This window comes from Melanostigma gelatinosum (genome assembly GCF_949748355.1).
Source record: "Melanostigma gelatinosum genome assembly, chromosome: 2".
Taxonomy (NCBI): domain Eukaryota; kingdom Metazoa; phylum Chordata; class Actinopteri; order Perciformes; family Zoarcidae; genus Melanostigma; species Melanostigma gelatinosum.
The window spans coordinates 4,885,979-4,904,969 of NC_136635.1; the positions used below are offsets into that span (position 1 = coordinate 4,885,979).

At 42.3% G+C, this 18,991-nt stretch overlaps 1 protein-coding gene across 1 annotated transcript in view; it reads left to right on the forward strand.

Moving 5' to 3' along the window:
* adamts18 (ADAM metallopeptidase with thrombospondin type 1 motif, 18) overlaps positions 1-18,991 on the forward strand; it is a 70,517-nt gene that overhangs the window by 40,124 nt on the left and 11,402 nt on the right. Inside the window, exons 11-16 of the mRNA XM_079281541.1 lie at positions 3,001-3,173; positions 4,165-4,295; positions 5,004-5,127; positions 5,454-5,698; positions 13,295-13,415; positions 14,474-14,600. Of these exons, the coding sequence (XP_079137667.1) occupies positions 3,001-3,173; positions 4,165-4,295; positions 5,004-5,127; positions 5,454-5,698; positions 13,295-13,415; positions 14,474-14,600 (921 nt within the window). The remainder of the gene's footprint in view (positions 1-3,000; positions 3,174-4,164; positions 4,296-5,003; positions 5,128-5,453; positions 5,699-13,294; positions 13,416-14,473; positions 14,601-18,991) is intronic.

Below are 18,991 nucleotides of genomic sequence, written 5' to 3' on the forward strand. Positions count from 1 at the left end.
CTCAGAGTGTCTGTCCCCAGTAATCTCTGCGATTATTTTGGCAGGACTCTTAATCTGAGCAGAACAAGAAGGATTAGCCCGAATTTTCAACCCAAAACTGAACTGTCTGGACACTATGTGTGCTATTCCTCAATGACACAATTTAAACATGTAGTTTATTGTCAGAATTGCAGTGTGTAGATTTATAAATGTATGGGAATCAATGTCTCGAATTTTTGTCAAAATCAAATAAAATCCCATGTTGTTTGGAAGTTGACCATGACAGCTTCTTGTAGGTTTTCACCTCCGCCCGACTATAAAATCTTCACTCAGCAGGAACAGTCTTAAAAATCCTTTCATTTGATTCTGCACAAACTCATCCATTTTATGAGTCCAGCATGTATCTTTTGGGGAGTCTTGTAAAAGAGTTCTATTGGATCAGCCGATTACAGACGACCCATCGGAGTTGCTCCCAGACAGAAAATGAATCTTCTCCCCGTCCATCCCTCCACTTCCTTGTAGACCACCTGCCAGATCAAACGCGGTCAACCTAATCCTCACCAACAAGCCTAGGAGATTAGGTTCACAATCTTGACCTGGTTTTGATGGGAGCACATTTTGTTGCACACTCCATTTGAAGGGAGTGGGGGGGTAGGGTGAGGAGGCGTTGGTTCGTGTAGTCTCGCGGTAGACTTGTAAAGGGGATTTGCTTGGCCCGTTGCAGAGCAGCAGAATGAGGATCTATTTGGGAAGTTATGAGAGAGGCGGGGAGGGGGGGGTTTCAAGGAAAAGACAAGACTAGACATGATGACCTCTGACCTGCAGGAGTTCAGTCTCAGCTTCTGTCGCTGGGCAGATTTACCGGCCTCCCGAGGCTTTTAAGCATCCTTAAGAGCCCTGAGGGCTCCGTTGGAGTTGGGGTGTAGAGACAGAAGAGGAATAACTGAAACACAAAAAATGTAAATTTGACATATCTGGTTTCTGTCTTGTTCTTGCAAGTAGATTTACAGTTGCAAAGATAATAGATGATCTAGGGAGAGGAGAGGAGCGGAGAAAGACAAAGAAGAAAAGAGGTTGAGAAACCAGCAGGGTTGCGAAACTCAGACTGTCCATAATCCAGGAATTGCATTCAACTTTCTCAAGTAGACTGTCCCTCATCCATGCTCGGCTCTGATCAGAAGGCCTTGACTGATGCAGTATACAGTGTAGTCCCCCACTGGCCTTCCGTAAGCACATTACCATATGGGCTGCATTTGTCTGCAGCTAAGTCTTAATAGGATCAGGCCTACGAAAACCTGGGCCAAATCCCCCCCCCCCCCCTAACAAGGAAAATGAGATCAGGACCGAGCAGATTTACACATGCACACACACACACACACACACACACACACACACACACCTCGAGGAGCTCCATCACTCTTGGCAGCTAGAAAACGGTTTGATTGAGTCCAGGTCTGAATGCAGGGGATGAGCAGTTGGAGTTGAATAAAAATGCAGTGAAACAACAACATGCCGTTTTTACAACTGATTGTGGCTGACATTCGTTTAATTCAGACATGTTCAATACTGTTGCACTGGTGCAAGAAATACTAAAATAAATAGGCCTCCAGTTGCATTCTCCTGCTGGTGTTAACCGTTTAATCGTTTTGTCAGTTCCTTTTCCAAAGTGGTTCATTACGCTGCAACACTTAGCGAATTGTTTTTATTGGATGTGTTTGATCAGCATGGTTCCGCAGTCTCTCTGTGTGCTGAACACTTTGGTAAATAGCTAAACTCAATTTTGTCTGCTGGTGGTTGAGTTGGAATGCTCGGCATGAGTCTCGAAAGCCTGAGAAGTCAGACGTGGCATCCTTATATTCACTAACTGTCAGGACTCTGCTTCTCTTTTTCTCTCAAAGTGGTGATTGCTTTTATCCCTTTAAATGGCATATTAAGTCTCCATTACCTGTTTATGTTCTGTACCAGCTATTTCCGTGTGGTTAAAGAAGCGTTCATTTGGTATGGTGTGGAAACATCTGAAATGGTGTGCAAACTTCTCTTTGACAGTCCCATTAAACCAACATGATCTTTAGTCCTGCTTAAAACTCTAATATACTGGCACGACATTGGTGGATGAGATGTAATCATTTTAGTGAGTCAAGGCAGCATATTTGTTGTGGATGAAAGGAAATGTAACAGAGAAACTGTTAAATGTTATTTTATTATTTTATTATGTTCTTCTCGGCTCATCAGTCACAATGATTGGGACATGCCGGTGTGCAAAATTCCCTCTCGAAGCCTTCAAGATGCTCTTTTAAGTTTTCTTATCAACACATAAAAGTTTTATTTTTTATTAATCTTATTTTTGTATGAAAAAAAACTAAAGAAATTAAAAATATAATTGTATGTGAACCTTTTGTTCACTGATAAAACAATCCACTTAAACAAATTGAGTGTATATTTGAGGTGTCAGTAACGTGTTTCTAACTCAAAAAGCATTTGCTCAGTTTTTTTCCAATATTTGGCAAATGTTCGAGGCAGCACGACCTCATACATAAACGACAGAATAGGTCAATTGTCAAAGTCTCCCAAAACAACAGATAAGGCTGTTGGAGAGAACTGGCGACAGGCACACGTTGTGAAACGGTTGCAGTTTTAAACACAAAGTTAACTTGGTAAGTTAAGTACGTTAAATACAAAAGTTAAAATAAGCCAACGTTGACTTCACAAGGGCAAAGTCTTGTGTTTGTATGACCCATCCATTCACCCCGATCTCCTCACTATGCAAACTTTTTCACTCTTTGTACTACATCACCTGACTTCCTTCTTTGGGTGGTCTTGTTCCCTGATCAGCTGGATTCATCTTGTCAGTACAGCTGTATATCATTACGGAACCTTTGATCAGTGCGGTAGCTGTAATGATTTGTGATTGTCTCATTGATATATTGGTATAGTAAGGTATGGTTATGATCAACAGACCTGTAAACCTTTTCTTCTTCTTCTTCTTCTTCGTCTTCTTCTTCTTCTTCTTCTTCCACCCAGGCCACAGAACAATGGTAAATTTTGCTCGGGCTCCAGCCGTCTCAACCAGCTGTGTAACACTCGACCGTGTCCTCTTAACTCTGTGGACTTTCGGGCCCAGCAGTGTGCCGAGTACAACAGCAAGCCCTTCAGGGGCTGGTACTACAAGTGGAAGCCCTACACCAAAGTGGACGGTAAGGTGATCAGTTTATGTAAGACCCAACACGTACAAAGTCTGTTCTGTCTTGTGGTTCATTGCCTCATTTGCCCGGAGGTTCTTTCGGTTGTTATTTTTCTTCTCTCTTCCATTATTGAGAGATCTTTTTGTATCATTTTTCTCTCTCTATTGTAAAAAGACACAGTATCCAAGGACTATGAAGACATCTCCACTGTATTCTTGGCACGTAATGCGCAAGAAAAGAAACCTCATTGTTCAAAGTACATGGCGCTGCTAAATACACAGAGAATTTCAGTATGCTTAGTGCAGGCTTTTTCTTGTCTTAATTCTTTTCATTCTGAACCCCACTGTACTCTGCGAGTACATAAAGTATTTCTGTAATGCCAACCTCTATTTACTGCTGCAATGATTAGGGCCAAAAAGCTGGAGGAAACTATCACTCTGTGTAATGTGCATGGGAGTCATGTAGCCACCTGCACCCTCTGACACAGGGGGGATGGATTTAAAGAGGAAGCCTACGGGCCAGCTTTGTTACACAGAGCGAGAGAGAGTGCAGTGGAGGGGAGCAGTGCGTTTGGCCGTCATCCCAGGCCTGTTTAAGCTGTTGATGAATGGGAGGTGATGTCGAGAGGAACAGATTCTGAACTGCCTTCTGGGACCTTGGGCCAAGTCACCTTCACCGTCATTTATTTTAATCAAAGACTGCTGTAGAGACTTGTCTGTGATAACTGATCTGAACCACATAATAAAACTGCAGCCGCACATGAATACCCCTGGGTGCATTCATATTCAGTTCCTGTCTTTTCCAATTCAGCTTCATCAGGAGCTGTGCATACTGCGTGTTTAACAGGTTGCAGCATAGTAGCCACACTTTGAGTTTACCAAGTCATAGAAGAACTTGTGAATCAGTAAAATGAAGTGCCATTCCACCCAAAAGTTGCACTTGTTCCTGCTGCTACCTTTTTTTTTTTTGACTATTACTGTATGTATCTATGTTCTGTGTGCAGATGAAGACATCTGTAAGCTGTACTGCATTGCAGAAGACTATGACTTTTTCTTCGCCATGTCCGGCAAGGTGAAAGACGGCACCTCCTGCTCGGAGCACAAAGGGGACGTCTGCATCGATGGAGTGTGTGAGGTACACTGTCTGCATGGAAAAACGTACCGTTCCGACTTTTTCCAGTTGCGATACCCATAGACTTACCTGGGCTTTGGGTATCGGCTGATACCGAGTACCGATCTGATATCAGTGTTTATTAAATAGCCCGTATCAGGCTTGACTTAAATAGGGCATTCCTTTGTTAATCAAAATGTAACAAATCAATACATAGATGTAAATGTGATGGTATGGTTTGATTAAAACGAAGCAGTCATGTTGTTTGCCATACCTGCAGCCATTTAAGGAGTAATTCTTGCCAATATGACATATCATTTCTTATAATATGCACAAGCGCATTATAATAAAGACAATTTTTGTGTCCCACCATGAATTTACTTCAGCATTTTAAATGCTGCAGTGAAATGCGTGCGAGCAGGTGTTAACAACCCGGCTAATGAAGTGTAATTAGAAAAATATCCCTCAATTTGTTTCAGTATTTTTTGGGAGGATTTCTTTGAACAAAACAACTAATCTAATGTCTCAATTTTATTCCATATTCCTCTTTTCTCCACATTCAATCTTTGAGGTAATGTTGCATCACCCCACCAGCGCTATATTTTCCTTATAAACCAGATGTCAACTAATAATACATTTGTTGATTCCTCTTAATTCTACGTCTGTCCACATTCCACATTCATGGCATGTGTGTGTGTGTGTGTGTGTGTGTGTGTGTGCGTGTGTGTGCAGGCCGTAGGCTGTGACAAGATCCTGGGCTCTAAGGCCTCTCTGGATGCCTGCGGAGCCTGTAAGGGAGACAACTCCACTTGCAGGTTCTTCAAGGGCCAATACACCCTTCAGCACAGAGCCAACGGTAAGCCTGTCTTTGTTTGTTGTGTGTCTGTGCATGTCGCTAGCATAAACCGTTGCAAGACAAAGGGAGACTTAAGCAGACAAACAGAGACATGCACAAAATCCATGCACAGACAAATGCATCTAATCCCACTTCATAAAGGACAGATTCACTTCACCCAGTAGCACACATGGACATGGAATAAAGTCAAGCACATGATGGGGTAGAGCCGGGGTGGTGGTGTGTGTGCGTGTGCATGGGTAGCAGGAAGAGTGAGAGAACAGCAATAAAGAATTATCTCTGCATGATTCAGCCTTGACTTTCTTTCATTATCCTTTTTCCCCCAGAGTACTACTCCATGGTTGCAGTCCCGGCCGGGGCACGAAGCATTCAAGTTCACGAGATGGAGGTGTCCACCAGCTACCTGGCTGCCCGCTCCCTCAAGAAGAAGTACTACCTGACCGGGGACTGGACTGTGGACTGGCCGGGGAAGTTCTACTTTGGTGGGACCGTGTTCGACTACCAGCGCTCTTTCAACAAGCCGGAGAGCCTTTATGCTGCCGGTCCTACTAATGAGACGCTGGTGTTTGAAGTAAGCCGCCGCTGCCGAGTGATGTCCGTTCGGGACAATTGACAGTGACAGGGTCCCTGGCAGAGCTGCCACGCCTCTGTTTTTTTTATACGTCTGGATATGAATAGGCTTAGATGAAAAAAGAAGTTTGGAGTGGTAGGGAGAAGCAGGGTGGTTGTAGCTGTCTGCGGTGCCTCTGTGCGATGCTAATTGTGTTCGGCGATTGGTTACGTCAGGGATGATCTGGGGATGGGTGGGTGGAGTGGAAGGCTTTAATCAGATAAATTGGGGGGTTCAAACCGCCTGTGCTGTGCAGAGCAGCCCTCTTTGTGGGTTGAAAGAAAGAGACTATAAGGCTAAAAAGTGGAAGAAGAAGAAGAAGAAGACAAGAAAGGTTCGTGACATGTCAAGGATTAATTCAAATGAAAGTCAACAGTTTAAATGGTTAGTTCACCCAGAACAAACTGTCAAAGTGAACGTAAGACAGTAGTCTCAATAATCAGCTCCTCCCCTCAATCTTTGCCACCCTGGTGACTGTCCATTAAATGCAATCACGCTGCTTTTAAAATCCACTTTGCAGTCTGTCTGAACACAGTGTAAATAATTCAGTGCTATTCTCCAGAACATTTTAGAGATATCTGAAAGATAATAGATAAATCTGCATGGACAGATACTAATAAGGTTAAGTGAGAAATGATGTTTTGTGTAATTTAGTCGAACCAATCCCTTCAGCATCAATAGAACAATAAATAGGACAATAATGCAGCCACCAGAAAGAGGGGGATGTGGTACAGTGAGTCTAAATCAGCCTTTGTGCCACTTTCACCATTCAGCTCAGTCTCACATGGTAGAAGCCTGCCCCTTGTTTATATGCAGTGCAGTTACTTGGTCCTGCCGGCTCCAGCGTAACACAGTCACATGTTTGTCCACGTACACACACTCAAAGCCATGGCCGCTGATCGCAAAAGTGCTTTGTTGCAGCCATGTGATTCATGGCTAATAGAGCGAGAGTAAAATCCCGAAGTCAACTGCCCCGTTAGAGGCAGGGAGGAAAAGTATGAAGTGAGACGGTTGCTTTGAGGGAGATGTTCTGCATAGTATGCACATGTGATTTAAGAGCTGATGGTCCCTTTTTTTTTTTTGCCCGACTTTTGTTATCAGTGTTGTGTCAGAAACCGGAGCTCCGAGGGGAGGACGAGTCTTTACCCGTCCTGGAGCAGCAGAATGTGATGCTGGACAGGCCTATCCTCCAGAGAGGAGAACAATTATTCCACAAGTGGCTGAGTCATCATCTTTATGACTTTAGGGCTTAAGTGAATGGTGGTGGGATCTTCTTCTCACATAACTTTGTCAGCGAAAGCATTTATTTTCTTTTGAACTCTGAACCCTAGGTGTGGAAACAGAAGTGGAAACCAGGTGAGGAGTAGACATGTGGGTTTTATTTATCCTCCATGGGTGAAGTGGTAGTCGTGTAAAAGCTCTTCTCCCCTCCGTCCCTCGGGCTGCTGACATACTGCGGTTAAAGCAGGAATGATTGGCCTGTGAATCCAGGAGGGATATCAGTGTGAAATGTCCAAAGTCCTTACTGGTCACTTGTTGGACCATCAGGAAGCTTCCAAATGTTTGTTCTAGCTATTTTAGAAAAGAGACTTCTGTTTGTGGGCAGTTTAGAGGAGCAGCTGCTGTAGTTGGCATTTGAACAGCCCATTGTTGTGCAGACTGGTAACAACAATCTAGAAATGTCATTCTCAGGGTACATTTTATGATAAGTTCTGAGAAACTTTGCAAAAAATTCTGCTTCAGCAATTTTTGCATTCTGCAATGGCGCAATCTTGCTTTCACTGAGTGAGAGATGATTCAGTTTTGTTTATTTTTTAGACGGAAAATCTTTTTTTTTTTAGGAATGGAAATCAGTGTGTCAGTCGGTGGGACAGTCTGTTGGTCCACACTGAATTATCTCAACTCCTATTATATGGATGACCATTAAAATGACATGAGACACATCTCATCATCTACTTGATGGATTAGCACAAAGTTGGGACAAACGGGAGCCCAGGTTTATGATGAAATAACTAATGCCATTCCCATCAGCCTTGGCTGTACTGTGGGTGATGCTGATTAGCCAGTAGTAGCATGCTAAAGAACGATGGATAACATGGTGAATTAGTACCAGGTACCACTGTGCCTACGTATAGCCTCACAGAGCCGCGAGCACGGAATGCAAGAGCAGTGGTTTTTAAGAAGCTACCGCGTTAGTCGTCAAACTTATTTGGAAGAGAAATACAAATTAAATTGTATAACTGTCTGTAAGTTTGTTGACCAACCTCCTGGTTAAAGTTTGACCTGCAGGACTTGCGTGTAGTTGTGCATGTTTCCTGTGCAATGAGAGATACATAGGGACATTTTCAGATGCACTCAAGTCTGGGTTTTACTTCCAAAATGAAGTGGTTTAGATAATGGTGCTGAACTACTGCTTTGCTTACATCTGATCGTCAGACTGTTAGGGTTTCTTTCCCTGTCGTACTTCATGGAAGCGATGCCACCGCATTCACCACTTGTGAGTACAGCGTTATCATAAGCAATAGAAACAATTAACCAAGACCCAATTTTCAATCACCCTAAATATTCTATAAAGGAGAGACTTCACTTAGTCTGACAGAGCTCCTCCTGCTTGTCCATGTGTCCCAGTCATACATCTGCTGCAGATCTGCAGATGACACGAGCATAATCTCTGTAAGTATGTCCTGTAATTACAAAACGGAGAAACAGGGTTGATAGGGTGAGAAGGATGGAGAGAGGAGGGAGAGTGAGATTAAAAGATTAGGAATTCTGCAATTGAACTCTTTGAATGTGAGAAGTTTAGGTCAGGGCACGGGGACTTTAACTGCAAATGGAAAGAGCCAAATGAAGGAAAGCGATGAGGTTTATTTTCATACATTCTACTTAACTGGCGCTGTCACAAGAAAACTGAGAGTATGTGGGGGAGGGTATATGCATCACTCACTCACAGACCCTTACTCAGCCTGAAACTCTCCAAGAAAAAACAAAATACCGAGGAGTGTGGGTGCAAACTGTGACAAGGGGTTCACATCTGTACAGCTGCTCAGCTGAGGGGGGAGGAAGGAAAGGGGGGGGGGGTAGCTAACAAGAGGACGAGGAACATATGGCTGAGGTCTCAGAGGATACAGAGAAGGATTATTCCCTCTGAATTGACATTCTTGTGGTATGGCGAGGGCGACATCATGCCAGTCCAGGACAAAGCATTGTGGGCCCACATGTCAGATAGACAGATGTCTTCCACATTCTAATTCATCATCATCTCATCTGACCTGATGAGTGGTGTGGTGACTGGGGTGTGAAAACCAAGACACACTGTGGTCTGATGTACTGTAGGAACGAAGGGTCCCATCAATCACATATCGGGGGCTTGGTAGCACATTATTCAAGTTTCTGTGAACCAAAGGAATCCAGTTTTAATGTAAAGCTTTTTAGGACATTAAGAGGCAGAGAAGTTTTTCTTCTTTTTTTAATCACATGCTCATGTGTCTACTTTCTACAACTTTTACGTTTCTTTTGTGAAAGTCTTCTGATCTAATTATTTTGGCTCTAACAATTTACAAGTCATTCACGTTGCTTCCACCATGCTAGTCTGCTGCCACGGCAACTCTTCGCTCGTCTGATTCTTTTGATTTTAACTGATGCACCTTATCCTGTTAATTCACAACAATACAATAATATTCTCATAATACATGTAAATAGGCATATTTGCTCAGCATTGGTATCATCCTCTGCCACATGTTCTATCCATTCTTTATTTCTGCTTTCTGCTTTCTCATTCTTCTGTGTTCTGTGCGCTTACCGGATGCCACATCTCCCCGGGGTTTACTTGTTTGCTTTGCTAGTTCTCTTCATACATCCATGGCTGGGATCGAGAGCGCACGTGTGTACGTGTGTACGTGTGTATGTGGACATGGGACGGGTCCTGTCCATGTGTGTACGTGCTGATCTGATGGATTTTTATTAATAGATTTTATTCATGTTATTTGTATGCAACAAATTAAACCCGAGGCAACACTTTCCACAAACCGTGGACCTGGCAACACATTGCACTTACAAATGTTATATATAACTTCAAAGATGCATTGTGGCAGGAAACATCCAATCAGAGAGCTTTAAATAAGTATGCTGCAATGGGTGGAAGCGACTGAATACAGAATTTGGAAAACAGTATGCAGCTTAACTTGTTCCCAAATATAAAGATAAAGTGAATTGTGAATTGTATTGGCCACTTGGCAACTTGAGGTCTTGCAAAGAAATATGGATTATCGAACACAAATGCAGCTGTACAAACTGGTTTAGATGATAGCTTGAAAAATGTCAAGGTTAGAGTTAAAAGTTAATTTATTGTCATTCTACAAAACGGTTTATGTTTACCTTATGTTCAGCTTTGTGATCGGTCACAATGCATTTGTCTGTGCACACGTGAGCGTGCATCTATGTGTCTGTCCTTGGCTCGCATACTGCTGATGCAACCTGCAGCCTGAGGAAAGAAGCCTGGTGGTACGACAGCGGATACTTCTGTGTCGCTTGCCCGACGGCAGCAGGGTATTGCTGGGGTAGGTATTGTCCCTAAGTATCCTTTGGACCCTGCGTAGGAACCTCACCAATATCACGGAGGCTTTGTCAGTATGTCCATGTCAAAGTATGTCCATAAAGTGATAGCAAGCATGAAGTCATTGCTGCTATCGTGACTGATTTGCAGGAGGATGTTTTTCTTGGTTTTTATTGGTTTTGGTGTTTGGTTTTGACAGCTGTTGTCCCAGACTCAAGAGCTAGAGCAGGACAGGTTTGGATATGTCTGAAATTATTAATTAAATCTTCTGCTGTGGTTGATTGGGTGTAGGTTATTCAACTTTGCGGATGGCTTAAGAAAGACTGATTTGTTGTTTTTCACTCTGTAGGTCCTCTATTAAATGGATTACAAAGAATTCCAGCTGAATGTTGTTTTCATAGCTGCTGATTTACATCATTGGCGATTGTTTGGCAAAGAAGGATGGGCATAAAGACCTGGTGTGGCTAGTGGTGGTCATTGTTTCATGGCAGTGGGTTTTGGTTTGGTTGGGTGACCGCATCGGCAGAGGAAGTGCAGGTGGTGAACAGTTGCTGGTTCTTATTCAGTTTACAGTAAAATAGGCCAGGGCCACGATTTCAACATCAGACAGTGCTTTATGTGCCAATGTAGAATATCATGCACAGCAGGTTTCAGCATGCAAGCCTAAATCTGTCTGATTAAAGTGAAGCTTTGTCTGAGTTTTGAATGACTACCTTACAGAATACAGATAACAGGACGAGCTTGTTTTAGCGCAGGGGACCTGTGGACCCCCATGGACAAAATCGTGACTGCCCACTCCACAACTACAGTTCCTATGATACTCTAGGGGTTGTTAACAGGAAGTGTAATGGGGCAATTGATTCAAAGAGTTGCCTACAAATTCATTCTATTTTTTATGGCATTTTGTCAAACTGGCACTATTATTTGGAATTAGCTATTTGCAGTTCCTGTTGGCAGTGCACCTACGACAGTAACTAATAACTATCACTGAATTACTTTGACACTGACGAACATTTACGATTTATTTATTACAAATTCCTGTTGCTTTTAGAACACTGCCATGCGCCTGACCATTTCATCTCACGCAGTATCTTTGCCTCACGTCTCTCCCTACGTGGCCCTCCGTTTTAGTGGGATATAGTTTGCATGTGAGTGCGCCTGTCTGGCTGTCCTTCCAGCTGTTCACAAGTCTGTGAACACTGTACCAACATATGTAGATGTGTTGGTCTGACATTGGACAGCTCTGTGATTCTTGCTACATAAACACATCTCTTTTTGCCTGCTGTCTGGAGCGGGGACAACCATACACATGGACGAGTTAATGTGCAGCAGAAGGTGATTGGTCCAGTCCGTGGATGCGCCCCAGGACTGTTGCTTGTGGATCAAACCCAGAAGATGCTTGGCTTTATAAGTTGGATGCTTGATGGTAGATTCCCCCTACTTTAGAAAATACCCCAAAGAAAATACACTTGTCAAAAGTCATTATGGCAGATATTGATAGACTTGGTGAATGGCTGTTGACAGTTGGATTTAATACAATTTGCCAAATAGATTAAGGATTAATTAATACCCACCCAACCTGAACTTAATTGAGGTGGGCTTTAAAAGAGACATAACTGCGCACAGTCCAGTGCAGCGTTTTGAAATTAGTCAAAATGACACACAATTAGCTGACTATTCAAATTCTTCACATTGGCAGTGAATCCTCATGGTTGCTTTAATGATGGGCATGTCTGCTTTTGTTCATCTGTTAGACTCTGCTTGACTGGAATGTCCAAATAAATCTCCCGAATAGAAAAAGGTAACTCAGAATCAGCAGCCCGTGGTACAAAAAAGAGCTAACGAGAATGGAAATTGTCCCTCAATTGTGCGCTCTACTGTCAAAACAAAAAGACCTTGTAATAGTGTGGTCAACCAGTTTGGACTAGAGACGGAACATTAATGTCTGTGGAGCCAGCTGGTTAGTGGGTAGTGGATCTAACAGCTCAGTGGGACCTCAATGGCTGAATTAGGCTGCCACGTTGTCAGTGCTCTTACCTTTAGTTTCTTGCAGTGGAATCCTTAACAGATGGACCGTTTGTGTCTGCTCTCCTTTCACTGCAGTTGAACCTTTTGCTTTAGACAGTGTGCGGCAAACTGTATGTATTGTTGGAGTTGTACCAATGTAGAAGAAATTACTGATGATTAAAGTCAAAGGCCAAACAATAATAGATATGTAGTTTTCACCCAGTTTCACTGAGAGAAAACCAGTGTTTCCACACCAGCAAACCAAACGTTTTGTCCAAATAACTACACCAACAGCACATGTGCCCACATTTTACAAAAATGACTTCTATGTCTGCTGCTCTTAAATATTCATTTAAAATAATTAAATATGTTGATTCTAATACAGTGCGTGGCCTGAGTAGAAAGTACACAGGTATGAATTTGCCCTGCATGAATTTTGACGACAGCATGCTAAATAAAGCCTTGACATGTACATATCGATCTGCTGCTGGAATTTCATTCCCAGAATGCTCTGGGAACATTTTATTAAAAGATGTTCTGTATGTTAAAACAACACATTTTCCTGTCGTAAAACCAACATTATTGTTTCGTTCCCAGAACGATCTGGGAAAGTTATTTTAATGTTCCAAGAAGGTTACTTTAACGTTTCCCCATAATGTTCCCTAGATATTAAAACTGCAAGTTATGATGACATTAAACAAACCTTATTGTCACGTTCCCAGATTAGTTGAATGTTCCAAAAAGGTTACTTGAATGTTTCGCCTCATTTTCCCTAGATGTTCAAACTAAATGCTTTTCTGATTGAAATACGTTTTCGTTAAAAGTTATTTAAATCTTCCTAAAAGGTTACTTGAAAGTTTACCCATAGATGTTTGAACTGCAAGTTTTTCTGATTTAAAACCGTGATTGTCACATTCCTTGCATATATATATATATATATATATATATATATATATAATTCACACACTTTTCTGATGTACTGTGTTCTTGCCTGACAGATCCTTCTGCAGGGAAAGAATCCAGGTGTAGTGTGGGAGTACACCCTGCCTCGCACTGAGAGGAAACCCGACTACAGCTGGGGCGTGGTGCGCTCTGACTGCTCTGCTCCGTGTGCTGGAGGTGAGACTGTGTGTGTGTTTGTAAGTGGACCTGTACACGTTGTCTGGAGAATGACTCTCGAAATACTTTGTTGTGCGTCGTGTATGGTTTGATTGTTAAACCCCTCACTTGGATGGCAGTTTTCCAACTTAACAGCTTCGTTCGGCTTTGGATATCGCCGCATGCACACATAGAAGCATGAAGTAAGAGCAAAAACTCGGTATATAAAGAGTTTGGAGTTTTGCTACTTTGTTACTTGAGATTGAGTTACATTTGCCAAACACATCAGCTATTCCTCATCTTTAATAAAGCTTTTTCTCTTATTGCATTAAAGGTGAAAACATACTGTTTGAAAACACAAACATGTACATATATGCAAGCTTAGTAGCCAAACAGGGTGACATCAGAATAAAGCAAGTGTCATCTTCAATTATTCCATTATACTACTAGCTTTACACTGCAACACCAGAACAATGCTGCTTCTTCAACTGGTATAAATGCTGACTGTTTGTCCGAGACATGCAGCTTCAGCCTCAGTCTCTTAGCACATTCTAATGCATGTTTAAGACCCCTTAAAAAAAACAGCATTTTCAAACAAGCCATGGAGCATAATAATATCGTAATTAGCTAACTAGCTACACTAACACAACTTATCGTTGTAATAGCCAACAATCTCGGCAAACAATTAGAATAAAGAAGTGGTGGAAATATATGCATATTCATAGGTATCCTCAATGTGCATGTGTGTCAGATTTTACACTCAACTTTATTTCCAAACACGAGTCCATATTTGATATCTCTGTTTGTGTATGTTGGGTTCCTGTAATCCAGTTTTGTCCAGGACATGTATTAAGGCTAATGAAAAGCACCTTTGACAACCGAGAATATCAGACTCCGCAAAAGACTCACAGCAACCCCCTGCTTACGTGACAGTGGATGGCTGTGTGTGTGTGTGTGTGTGTGTGTGTGTGTGTGTGTGTGTGTCAATGACCCTTACAGATTTCCATGTTGATGGCATGCTTGTTGAAGTTGTCAAATTGTATAAGAACTACATCAACTCTCTCATGTTTTTCCATCAGGTCGTATCTCGACCAAGGCTATCTGTCTGCAGGACCAGAAGGTTCAGGTGAACTCCACCATGTGTAATCCCCACACCAGACCAACACTGGGCTCCCATCTCTGCAACACACAGCCCTGCCCTGCATAGTAAGTGCTGCGAGTGTGTGTGTGGGTCAGGGCATTGCCTCGTGTACAGTTGGCTGTGGGATATGTGGCATGGGTCTTTATGTTGCCAACTTTTCAGGAACCCTAGGCGCTGTTTTTACTGCAGACACACACTGTGGTTGAGCAGTCTAGAGGTTGCCTGTGGTCCATTTGCTGTGGCCAGCCACCACTTTTGCTCAGCCTGTGCTCTTCTCCTCTCTCCCTCTTCCTCCCTTCTCTGCCCGCTCTCTAATTTTTTCGAGTTTGTTTTCCATTTTCCAATGAGAGGAAACACAGGAAAGCCCTTTCTATCTGCTGGCTTTTTGCACCACTCTTTACTGATTCCAGTGTTTTCTCCAGCTGTATGTCCACCTGTGTGTCAAGTGGAATTGAATCACTCTGACATGAGCGAATCTTGTAATTTTTTTTCCATCATGTCTGTGTTGTTGAGCTTTGTCTTACCACCTGATGACAACAGGTTCCTGGTGGATTCCAAGCAGACGATCTCGCTCATTATGAACTGCCTACCAGGTTTCCAGTAGTGGAACTTTAATCTAAATACATATTGTAAATCTAATAGTTTAAAATATGCAAGAAATATATATATATATATATATATATATATATATATATATATATATATATTTGTCATAGCTACGGGATGTGATAACAGAATGTTGGATTTGACCAAATATCTTTATATTTTACTAAGATTAGATAAAAACAATAAAATTGATCAGTGAAATTGATGAATAAAATATGAAATGTGTGTCCTCAGACTTTCCCATCAGCCTCAGCTGCACTCTGTGTCACACAATGAGCAAATGTTAGCATGCTACCACCGAAAACTAAGATGTGAATATATAGCCAACAGTTTACGTGCTAAACCTCCGCTGTGACCATGTTAGCGTGCTAACATTAGCATGTAGCTCAAAGCAGTGCCTCAGTACAGCCTCACAGAGCTGCTCGGCTCTCCGTCTCATTTTAGAATACTTAGAGCTTTAACAGAGTTCGGTTGGTAGCTAGTCAAACATTTCTTAGGTGGGTGGGGTTCTGTCTGAAAATTTGGTATTTCTAAAAACTGTCTACGGCCCTGTCGGAGACATCTTATTCCAATCTAACCACATGCTTTTTTTGTTATGTAGTAAATTCAGCACGGTGTTTCCAAGTCTCTAATGGACCTTTCACTATAGCGAACACTTGAGAATTACAAAGTGAGACAAGGAAGAGAGGGAGGGAGACATCGAAGGCAACTCGGAGTGATTGTTGCTTTCAGTGTGCATCATCCGTCCCAAAAATTCTCAGCCCAGAGTGCCCTGTCTATCTCCGTGGCAAAATCATGCCCATGTTTTATCTCAGCTTTTGTCTAGACATTGTGCTTAATGGCATGCATTTTTAAAGGAGACTGTGCATTCGGGGACCGGTGCAGCAAGCACAGAAGGAAAGCAGGCTAAAGTGCCGCGGAGTAACAAGTTGAAACGGCACTAAATAAATGGCCTCTCTCCTATGTAGGCCTTTGGCTGAGGGAACTGGAGCTACCCTGATTTACAGTGCTGCTCCAAAGAACAGGCAGGGAACCGTGTCTTTGGTTCAGAAAGAGTACACACACACATACACACACACGCAGGGCGGCATGCACAATTACAGTTCATATGCACACACATTTTCCGAATGTACTGTATGACGCTGAAATATGTATTTCAGATCTGAACCATGGGGTAAAATTAGAAAGACATGCTGCTTCCGTCTGATGTTAGCGGTGTTGTCATTTCGTCCACCATTAGCTACAACAAGTCCAAACTGAACTTCCTCCAGTGTCAGGGGTTGAACAAGCCAGGCAGCTATCGGTTACACCTCCAGCACACAGCCTCTGTTTCTCACTAAGTTTCCCACCACCCGAGAGGGCATTTCCTGCCCCTAATCCTGGGCATACCGTATCTCTCATCTTGGCGAAAGGTATTAAACAGCCCCGTTGCGAGTGTTCCGACCTCCCCCCTTTGTTGGAGTAAAGAAAATGGTATAGCCGGATAAATAACATCAGTGTGGTTGTCCATTCAGGAATAAAAGCAGTGTTAGACACCCGTGGATCTGATTATACAGTAGCTGACACCATTTCTCAGCTGGTTGTGTGCATGGGCCAATTTATGGCCACTGCACAGGAAGAAAGTTGAGTTGAGGGAGCAGCATGAAAGCTTTATTGACTGCATTAAGAGCTCCAGGATGTACGGGCACACATTCAAGAAGCCGGCCGAGAAAAGATAAATTGACAATGATGTGAGATGCATGTGCGCTCTGTGTGTCTGTGTGTCTGACAGGAGGGGGAATGTAAAAGTGCCTGCTTATCTCTGCAGCGTGTATCTCGGGTGCTGACAGGCCTATCCATGTTTTATTGTGCAGAGACGGCAGGATTCCCACGGGGCCTGGCCAGTCTAGCCACGCAGAGCCAGTCAACCCCCCCCCCCCCCCCCCCCCACCACACACCCTCACCCCTTCACTCCCATCTGCCCCCTAATGCTTTAAACCTTCACTCCCCATGCTGCTGTTAGCCTGTCACCCAAAAACTGGGATTCTCGGCTGTGGTGTAGCAGCAGTTATATAAAAGAGGGATACAAGGAGAATTTTAAGAAGCCAGTTCAATCTTCCTGCCCAGTGTGCAGTTAGGAAGAGATATGCTCATATTTCATAGAATAACTTAATCGGGTTTGTAGTGGCCATTTGTCGGCTAAATCAAACTTAAACAAATAATAATCAAACGCCACTGATGCGGTATCCTTACGCAGCCAGAAGAGAGTGAAATGTCCAAGCAGGATTCCATTTTTGTGTATTTATTAAATAAAGCAAATAAAACAAGCAAACAAACTTCTGTCGTGCTGTCTCTCCTGTCCTGTGCAGTGCAATGCTGCTGTGTAGCTGGTAAAAACTATACGCCCACCCCGGTGCATGCTGGTCCTATCTTTCTCCTCGTTTAAATAGCAACAGGTGCCCACAGTAATTACCCAAAAAGTAATATAACTAAACAAATTACTATTAAAGAGAAAAATAATCTTAATATATGAAACATCTACAATAATTAAACAACACTACTTATAAATGACATAACAAACTACAATATCAAATAAATAGCTCCAACGGGGTTTTTTTTTTTTCTCCACAGCACAGCCCGTCCGCATCTCCTTCTACCTTACCTTCCTCTGCTGTTCTGTGTCTGCTGCTTAAAGTTACTTTCTTTTCACATTTGTAGAGTCACTTACCACTGGCTGTCTCTCAGTGTGTCATACATGCTCTATGTAGATAGATCAGAGAGAGACATGGCGTACCTGTGCCAGTGAAGATGTACAGGAAGATGTGCACAAGATACTGATAGTGTTTTTGAAATAACTTTTATTTCAGTGAAATTATTATCTCAAGTAACAGTTTACATGTAAAATTAACCACAGGATTTATAAGGTATGTAATATAAAACAAATGAATTAAATAATAGGAAATTGGGTCACGGTCAGAGACGGGGGAATTTAGTACCGCTCGATACCATGTGATCATAGTCCTGAGTTACATAACTTAGTGAATGACTGCATGAAGATTAATTGCAAACAAAATGACATTGAACAATTCTATCAAATATGTGTTTGGCGCTCAAGAGAAATCAGACAAATAGCTTTTGTTCTTAAGAATAAATATTGCATTCAAGTGTCCAAGTAAAGGTATGGTATGGTAGTGTGACAGTATGCAACTGATGCCAAATACTAGGACCCTGAAGCAGCTAAATGGAATTCAGCCATCCTTAATTTCATTATTTATTCCTGTGCTTTTTCCCATTATTTTATGTCAACATGTCTTCAGTAAAAATGACCTATTTCAGTCCAGTGATATCCAGATCAACTTTCAATAAGTGCTACAGAAACATTACCACATGCCCACACTGCAAAGGACGAAAGGAGTGAAACACTGAGAAAAGAAAATAACACAAGGACCGAGATGGAAAGGATGTTTATACAAGCAAAATGAGTGCAGACGGAAAATGTCACCAAAGTACACCAAACCACACAAATGTAAATAGGTACAAACCTGGGTTTAAAAGAAAAAAATCTTTTTGATTTAAATATAGCAACCAGTTCGGCAGAGATGTTCATTTTCTTATTTAATTAAGCATCAAACTTAATATTAGGTATCGAGTAAATGTTCATTCACTGGTGGTTACTCGTGTGCAGTCATACATGCAAAAAATGCATGGGTTAGCCTCTAATAACCTCCCCTATAGTATTGCAACTTTCTACCTCAAAATATGTCAGTTATTGAAACATTTCAGTGATACAAATTACAGCTAGGTCAGTGGTGGTTTGCAGCCACTTCAGCCACTTTCCCCCAATGATATATTGTTATTTATAAGCCAGGCA